At 37.5% G+C, this 9,129-nt stretch overlaps 1 protein-coding gene across 5 annotated transcripts in view; it reads left to right on the top strand.

Moving 5' to 3' along the window:
- Positions 1-1,932: 1,932 nt before the first annotated feature.
- LOC127974456 (nuclear receptor ROR-alpha B) overlaps positions 1,933-9,129 on the top strand; it is a 51,432-nt gene continuing 44,235 nt past the window's right edge. For 2 of the 5 annotated variants that reach the window (XM_052577703.1, XM_052577701.1), the window contains exon 1: positions 1,933-2,413. In XM_052577703.1, the coding sequence (XP_052433663.1) occupies positions 2,353-2,413 (61 nt within the window). In that variant the 5' untranslated portion in view covers positions 1,933-2,352. The remainder of the gene's footprint in view (positions 2,414-9,129) is intronic. The other 3 variants (XM_052577702.1, XM_052577706.1, XM_052577707.1) reach the window with 3 other exon arrangements.

Below are 9,129 nucleotides of genomic sequence, written 5' to 3'. Positions count from 1 at the left end.
TGACACCGCAGGGTTACGGTAATGAATGACACATTGTCCACATCAGAGGTGTGTACAATCATATGTGGAGACTTTAAACTCAGCATCTCTGTGTAAATACTGTCATGCGGTGCAGTGTGACTTCATATGCCTTGCTACAACTCATGGGCATGTGAAGCTGGAGCTTTACAGATAAAAATATATGTATAAATGTTATCTCGTCGCCTTGTTATCCTCATAGAAATCTGACTTAGATAGATAGAAAGAAACATCTAGACCTGCATCTCTGTGGTGGCCCCTGCAGTCTCCCACAGGCCTCTCGCATATGTATGTAGGACACAGTCTGAGGTGGGTTTCTATCTATGGAGAGGTGTTGAGTGTCTGGTCAAGTGGGCTTTGCGTGATGGCTTCTGTGGGAACACTTCAACATAGCTCTTTCCATGTGTGGTGTTAACGTTCAAACCTGGGTCTGACCAAAATGCCATTTCCATCATCTCACCATTGCCTCTGCTGAGATCCATTTTACTGGCAGTTAGCCTTAACATTGACATTGCCGAGACATGCCGGCATTTTATACTGTTAATAATTAGAAACGTAATAAAAAATAAAGGTGCTTTATAAGCGATGCCCTAGAAGAACCATTTTTGGTTCCACAAGGAATCATTCAGTCAAAGGTTCTTTATAGAACCATCTCTTTCTTACCTTTTTATAATCTGAAGAACCTTCTTTCACCAAAAAGAACCTTTTGTGAAACAGAAAGGTTCTTCAGATGTTAAATGTTCTTAAATGGAACCATTTAGACAAAAAGGTTCTTCTATGACGTCGTGAATCACCTTTATTTTTAAGAATGTAATAAATATAACAAGAAATAACCAGCTGTCTGCTGGAGGACCACTTAAGTCTGCAACAGACATTGGTATAATTTAGACCTAAAGGGATAGAACTTCCCAAAAAGTCATTATTTACTCATCCTAAGATGTTGCAAACCAGTATGAATTTCTCTCTTCTGTTCAACACAAAATAAGACATTTTGGAATTTTGGCAACCAGTCAGTTGACTATATTGACTTCCAAAATCTGGAAAAATGTACTATGGAACTCAATGGCTACCATCAACTTGTCTGATGTACTGTATATTTCTATGCCCTTAACCAATTAAATACATTAAGTGGACAAAGATTAAGGTGTACATTGATATAATGTCATCAATATTTACTGGTGGAATGCATTATAGTGTGTGTGGATAAATAAAGGTTCCAAAACGGTGATGCCAGAACAACCATTTTTGGTTCCCAAAAGAACCTTTCAGTGAACAGTACCTAAAAGAACCACTTTGAAGAACATTTTTTTAAAAAATCTTAAGAACCTTTTTCAACTAGAAATAATCTTTTTTGCCTTTGAAAGGTTCCATGGATGTTCAAGGTTCTTCATAGAACCACTGATACCAATAAAAACTTTTATTTTTGAGAGTGTAGTCACCTCCTGTCATCCGGTGACAGTTCAGTCAGTGCTGAATTGACATTACATAACACATGAGCATTAATGAGCATTAGCCCAGTGAAACACCTCTCTTTATAAAAGAAAAAAGACATATTAAAAACCTGAGCGATAGATAATAGAGTTACACTACAACGTTTAAACATTTAAACATTTTATCCAGTTACTAGTTTGATAGCTAGGTTTCTAAATATAGAATTACATCAGAACAGATTTATTTATTTACTTTTTTTTAGCAAAATAATAATAAAATAATAATAATAATAATAATAAATGTGTCTTGTAGTGTAATGTAATGTTATTATACATTTAAATAATGCATATAACATAAAAGTGGACTGGACAAAAAGCCTCATAAACTGCTCTTCAGCCCCCGTTAAAAGCATTACTCTCTCGCTTCCCGCGCCTATTACATAATGATTGATGACATAACACCGTGCTGGCTCGGGACAGGACCGCGCGAGCGCGGCGCGAGCCGGAGGCCACTCGGTCGATTTATGCAACAAGTGTCTGTCCGTTTCTCTCTTCCTCCAACTCTCTCCACGACCGCTGAACGATTAGTCTTTCCCTTTGAAATGTCAGTCACGCACGTTAGTTACTTTCAAACGACAGCCGAGGGGAGAAACGTGTTGACATAAACCTTGTTTGTTTATAGACAAAACGCGGCCAACTTTTAGGGAATAATTGAAGATGGCGATGTGCTTTTTAAAACGTTTGCGGCGTCCCGGTCGTTAAAGTGTCAGCAGTTGTCATTTTCCTTTTGTTTTAGTTATCTTAAGTTGGTTTTTAGATTAATTAGTTTAATTTAGTTACAACTAACCACAAATTCTATTCGGTAAAGAGGTGTTTTGGCGGACAGAGTTTTGACTGGAAAGTAATGGAAAATGATGAGCCTGCATCACCGGACCCGATCCATGACAGCACTCAGAGTAATAGAGGTAAGCGTGTCCTTCATTAACCCATTACATACCTACATGCTGCATTAGTGCCAAATGATCTCATACTGTGTGTGTGTGTGTGTGTGTGTGTGTGAGAGAGAGAAAGAGAGAGAGAGAGAGAGAGAGAGAGTTTTACACACTTGTGAGACGTGGGACAAACTCGAAAACACATTTAGTCATGGATATGATAGTGGCAGTCTAAAAATACACCCCTTATGTGACAGAAGTGCCTGTCTGTGCGCCAGCAGTCCTACACTAACCCACAGCGCTTGTGCCAAGCCTGTGCCACGCGAGCCAGCGAAACCACAACTCTGTGACTTCTCCCTCTGATCCAGCTGCATTCACTCGTCTGTTCTTTTTGAACGTGCAGTGTTTGGAAGTTTGAAAAACACTTTGTAAAGTTTGAAAAATTCTGTCTACATTCTTAAAACAGTAAAGCCCCTTTCACACTGCCATTCCGGCAAATACAGGGGTAAAGTGTTCCTGTAATTGTTCCCTGAATCCCTGGTCGCTAGATTTGGCACTTTCACACTGCCAGTGATGACCCGGTATATGTGCGTGCTTTCACACACACAGTGTTGCCAACTTCTTTCAATGGAAAGTAGCTAAACCCTGACTGAAAAGTCGCTAAATGTCGCTAGATGACGTCACATGCTAATTAGCATATTCATGACGTAAGTGCGTCATATTATCTTGCCCTTTCTGTGCTCATGTAATGCATTTTAAGGCAGCTAAAATTTTCAATACAAGTTTTTAATTATTATATTTTAATGTTTCTGTTGTCCGACAACGGAATTAATATTATAATGAATGAAACGCGGTCCATTAAGACTACATAACCAGCTCTCAAATCCTATTTATGACAATGTCTAATGAAATCACATACACATAAGATTAAGATAATGATTGTACTGTGATTTCGGCTATACTTGTATGTAAAATAGAGTTAGAAGCAACAGAATATATTTTTTAACTGAAAGTGCTGCTCCTCTCTGCTCGCCGAACATAACAGATGCACAGAGAGAGAGGCGTGTGTGCACGCTGGGAGAGGGAGAGAGATAGAGATAGAGAGAGAGAGAGAGAGAGAGAGAGAGAGAGAGAGAGCTCGTGCGGCAGTGTCGGAGAGTCTCAGAGACTAAATAAGGTCTGTCAAAAAAAAAGTCGCTAGATTTGTCGCTAGTCGCTTTTTTGGAAAAAAGTCGCTATGGGGGTCTGAAAAGTCGCTAAATCTAGCGACAAAGTCGCTAAGTTGGCAACACTGCACACACAGCCCTTGAAGATCCCGTAACGACACGTGACATCAGCGCGTGACGTGTAATGTATGAGTCGACAACGCTAGGCACGTTATACTTTCACTGAAGCAAGCGAATGATCTCGCGCGTCATCACTTCGATACAGAATTAGATCTGGCTTTTGTTCACACAGCGCTCGTTCCGGATCGATTACCGCAATGTTACTATGTCCCCGACCCGGGTTCGATTCGGTAATCAATTCCAGGACGTGGTTGCTTTCACACAGAAGGCGACCAGGCAATGTTACGGGAATATTGCGGGTCCGACGTGCAGTGTGAAAGGGGCTTAAATGTCTTCTTTTGGATCATAGATTCCATTAAGAACCTTTAACATTGATGGAATCATTCCAAAATGTTCTTTAAAGTGCAAACATTTTCTTTCGATCATTAAAATGTTCTTTACTTGTTATTTAAATGCTATATACATGCATACATATATATATATATTAGGGGTGGTAAGTGATTATAATTTTTAATCTAATTAATTACATGATGTGTTGATTAATTAATGTGATGATGTGCCTCAGCTCCCTCCCTCAACTCTCCTTTGCCCCTTTCTCTTACTCTCTTCTACCTCATATCTCATTTTGTTTCTTTGTAAAGGTCCCGTTTTCAAGCTTTTTTGAAGCTTTGATTGTGTTTACAGTGTGCAATATAACACGTCTTCATGTTTCGCGTGTAAAAAAAACACCGTATTTTTCATACAATACACCTATCTGTATGACTTCCTTGTTCTATAAAGTCCCTCCTTCAGAAATATGTTACGAGTTCTGATTGTGCCAGCGGTTACTGTGTTGTGATTCGACACTAGCTTAGCACGTGCTGCCCTCCTGGAAACGCGATTGGGCTAGTTTTGAGAAGTAAGTGGGCAGGAGCATGTGCTGGAGATGTACTTATAATCACAGGAGCGTTTTTACTGATGAGATGAGCGTGAAAGTCGCATTCAATTTTTTTTCACAGTCCTAACATCTAGTTAACAACGCTAAACAGCATTGCCCTTTGTGTAATAAGTTACAGAAACTGTTAAACACAATAATAAAATACACTTACTGGTTGTGGTCCATAAACAATGCCTTCTCCAGACAAAGAGGGAACTGCTCCATCTTTCAAGAATAATCTTTGTGCGAATCCGGCATTAAACTGATTGAGATTGAAGAAGTTGTCCTCAGCAAAATGTGCTGCACATACTTTTACATGTGGATTATAATTTTCGGGAACCGAGTTGAACATAAATTGTAATTAATCTCCAAGTACAGCGTCCCTGGGAAGGCCAAACAAATGGTGATTGGACTCCAAAATGAAGATAACAGCGTTTCAACGACATGGCGACAAACACAAACGCAGGAACTAGAGGAATGTAGTCCAAACGGGTAATTTTTTGTAGGCGAATTCTGTTAAATAAAATATCTCACTCGGCATTGAACTTTGAGCTTTATAATTTTACAGATATTATTTATACTCTAACAACAACATTACATACTAACTAAAGTTTAAAACATGGGATCACGAAGAACGGGACCCTTAAAACTCTCAATGAGTTTATGACAAATACATAGAGAAACAGCCCCATGCATGTATTATACATGAGAAAAACGGAAAGCAAAGCATTTGTGAATATAACCAGTGGCGTAGCCAGGGGAGGGGCCATGGGGGCACTGGCCCCTCCTGAAAACTGATTGGCCCCCCAGTGTGCCCCCACATTTCTACTTGTCTGTCACTCACAAATTCAAATTATAATCTTTCAGTTTAGTAAATAACTCATGATTGAGTCGCGATGCTTCTCAACGAGGACTAAGAATAGCGAGCTGCTGTTTTCCAAAAAAAAAAGCACCTATTTTAAATAGCTGATGTTTTTCGATTAGCGAGTTGTTGCAGTGCAAGAAGTGTTTGGTACTAACGTTAACGTCTTTCGGTGTTAGACAGACCAGGTTCGATGACGATGTTATCTCCTAGAGCAGACCAAGATGCTAATCATTATATTTACTATGCTCCTCTGATGCTGAATTTAAAAGGGGTTTACTGCGTTACGATTTCGGCCGAACGAGCCGATAAAGGCAACAACGCAATTTAAAGCAATGGTTTTAAAAAAACTATAATAGCAATTCTAATAAAGTCATTATTGAATCATGCAGTCGATTAGCGACTTTTTTCACTCAAGTGAGGTGACGAAACAAATCGTGTAATGTTTATCTAACGCTCCACACTTAAGACTTTTTTTTTTAAAAGTCTATATGGGTGAGACACATGCAGAGGTGGGTAGTAACATTTACTTCGTTACATTTACTTGAGTAATTTTTCGGGGTAACTAATACTTTTCGGAGTATATTTAAAAATGGGTACTTTATACTCTTACTTGAGTAAATTTTTTGGGAAAAATCTGTACTTTTACTTCGTTACTGTGAGCGACGCACCTCTCGTTACTTTATCTTAATGCAATAAATGTTATAAATGCTTCAGTTTATTCCAAACGCGCCGTCTATTTTTCTCTGGGCAATGAGCGATGCCCATTCGCGAATGATTCATTCTTTTGAGTCAATTCTGTTCAAAGGCTTGATCAAACCAATTGGCAAACAAGTGAATTGGTTCATGAATCAGTTTGAAGGAGTCGTTTAGTTCCCTGAAGCAACGCGCTGAGCGTCTGAAGCGGTTCACTCAGAGTTGTAACGTTTATCATCAGCAGCGTTGAAAACGTGGCTATGGAACTGCACTGAATTGAAAGCAAATCTGCAAAGGCTATTATTTGCTTGCGATGGAGATCCTTATTAGATGAACGTGTGTGCTGTCTACTGTTTAACAGGTAATAACTTGGGCTACATTCGATTACAGTACACGATACCACTATGACAGTAGTTTGTTGTACGTGTGTGGCTTATAACAGAGGGGAGTCAAGTTGAATGCAGCTTCCAAAAGACAAAAAATAGCCGATTAAGATTTTATTAATTTTAATACAATCACACCGGTGCGAGTACGTTCAGCAAGTCATATCATCAGCTGCTAAATTCAGATCTGTGATCGCTTGCTGGCGCTGAGCCAGAGATAGACGTGTTTTTACAGCGCTGCGCATTATAACCAATCACACACGATTCTTTTGAATGCAATGGCCAATCAGAGGTGTTCCGATGAGTCATCGCTGAAATGCCGGTGCTTCCTTCACTCGCTCACTGACTGAATACCTCTTTCTGGCGAATCCTCTCGTCAGAAACAACAAAGTGCAGATGTGTGTACGAATCTATAATTAAGATATTGATTTCACAGTGTTAACAGTTTCAGTGATTTTAATGGGAGTTTCTGAGAGTGATTGCAATCTAGACTGTCAGTGAAAATTATCTTTAATAATGTAAATGTTATTTGCTCTCTTTCTGAACAATGAAAGATTAGTAGCAATATTTATATCACATTATATTAAATGTGAATTTAACATTGAAAGTTAAAGTCAGTCGTATTAAAAATATGTTATGGCATGAAACCTATATCTGTTACTTAAGTAAACAGACAGGGTTTTATAATAAATTGGAGTAAAGGCTGATGAAATATATACATTTACACACGCACACATACATTACATACATTTATCTATATATCTAAATAAAAATAGGCTCCGTATATATGACCTAAAGTAACTAGTAACTAACTACTTGAGTAGATTTTTTTATCCGATACTCTTTTACTCTTACTCAAGTAACTATTCAAGACTAGTACTTTTACTTTTACTTGAGTAAATATTTCTAGAATTACTTTTACTTTTACTTGAGTAAAGTTTTTGGGTACTCTACCCACCTCTGGACACATGCAAAAACATCGTTTTTTTTACTGGTCAATTTTGAGATTTTGGCCTGTTTGTCTTCAGTAACATGTCTTCTTTCAGACTTGTGGTGAAAAAAAAAAAGTCCAAAATACACATATAGGTCTTTATTTTTCTACACCTTTAGTCTATTTGCGTCTGTAGATTCCTAATAAATTCAGTTGGCGTTCTAAATCACCATGGTGCTCCGCGATTGCTGTCTGCCCCTGCAAAGCTCTCTCTCCCTCCCTTCACAGAAGTTATTGACAAAACGTCATTTGATGACACCCAGAAACATTCTCAAAAAAATCATACATAATTATTTAATGCATGATTAAATAGCAAAATAAATAACTAATACTAAAACAACACTGGACTAATTAAGCTATTCTAAACTGTTTTATAGGATCCACATATTTTACATGTTAAATTAAAGCTACCTTTTTGAACAAGTAGCTTTCTAACAAAGTATGGATATATGATATTTTTAAATCAATATGCTCAAGATTAATTAGCCTTGACATAAGTAGATTTTGTTTATTCATCAATGCAAATTTACTGCAACTGCTGCTATGCAAATTGAATGGGATGTGGATAATAAACAAAAACATTATGAAATTATATTAAATTTATATTAGTTATATTAATTAATTAATTGTGTATTTATTAATGTTATTCTGCATTTATATAAATAAGGCTATTATATATATATATTATATAAGGCTATTATAAATAAATTATATTATTATTATTTGTGAGTTGTACACTATTCATACATTGGATTATTTTATTTATTACAGTTTTTCTTTCACTTTTGTAAAGTGAAAAGTTAATACAAATTGTATTTGATTTTTTTTTTATTTAGAGCAGTGAATAACTGCTATTAAAATATAATAGGGTATCACTGTTTATTACTGATTTTAAAGGTTACTGAACTCTTGAAATGATTTGGATATACAGTTCAAACAACACAAGATTGGCCCCTCTGTATTAATCGTGGCCCCTCTTGTGCCCCCCAGTTGAAAAAATCCTAGAATCGCCCCTGAATATAACTAAATCAGTGTTATGATAAGAGCTTATTTCTAACACACTGACTCGTAGGCTAAGAGGTAAGACACCCTGACTGCACAGAGAAAGAGAGGGAGCAGGATAGATATGCCCTGTTTCAACCACAGGAGCTCAACCAATGCTGCGTGAACTCAACCAATCAGGATGTTTAGCGCCCAAGTCCCGCCCCCGAAAGTTCCGGAACTTACTTACTTAAGTACCACCTTGCCAGCAGGGACTTTCTGAGGGGCATTTTTTTACCCGGAACTTTATTTATTTCCTGGTTCCTGCAGTGGAAATACATCGAGTACCAGGCCAAAGTCCCTAGTTCCTGGGTAAAGTTCCTGCGGTGGAAACGCGGCAGTTGTTTAAAACTCAAATCTGTGGTTTATTGAAAAAGACTATTTAAAAAAAAAATTCGCCGATCTCGGAGATGCTGGCTCTGATGTCTCTTTAGTGGTTAAACATAAGATATCATTTGTTTTGGGTAAATCTAACAGGTTATCTTTGGTCTGTATTCAATTAATCTATATGTTAAAATGAAAATAAAAAAGGCAAATTTATATAATATTTTGTTTCATTGTAATGGCGGTATAT

The sequence above is a fragment of the Carassius gibelio genome, chromosome B16, assembly GCF_023724105.1.
Source record: "Carassius gibelio isolate Cgi1373 ecotype wild population from Czech Republic chromosome B16, carGib1.2-hapl.c, whole genome shotgun sequence".
Taxonomy (NCBI): domain Eukaryota; kingdom Metazoa; phylum Chordata; class Actinopteri; order Cypriniformes; family Cyprinidae; genus Carassius; species Carassius gibelio.
This window is presented reverse-complemented; position numbering and strand designations above follow the sequence as displayed.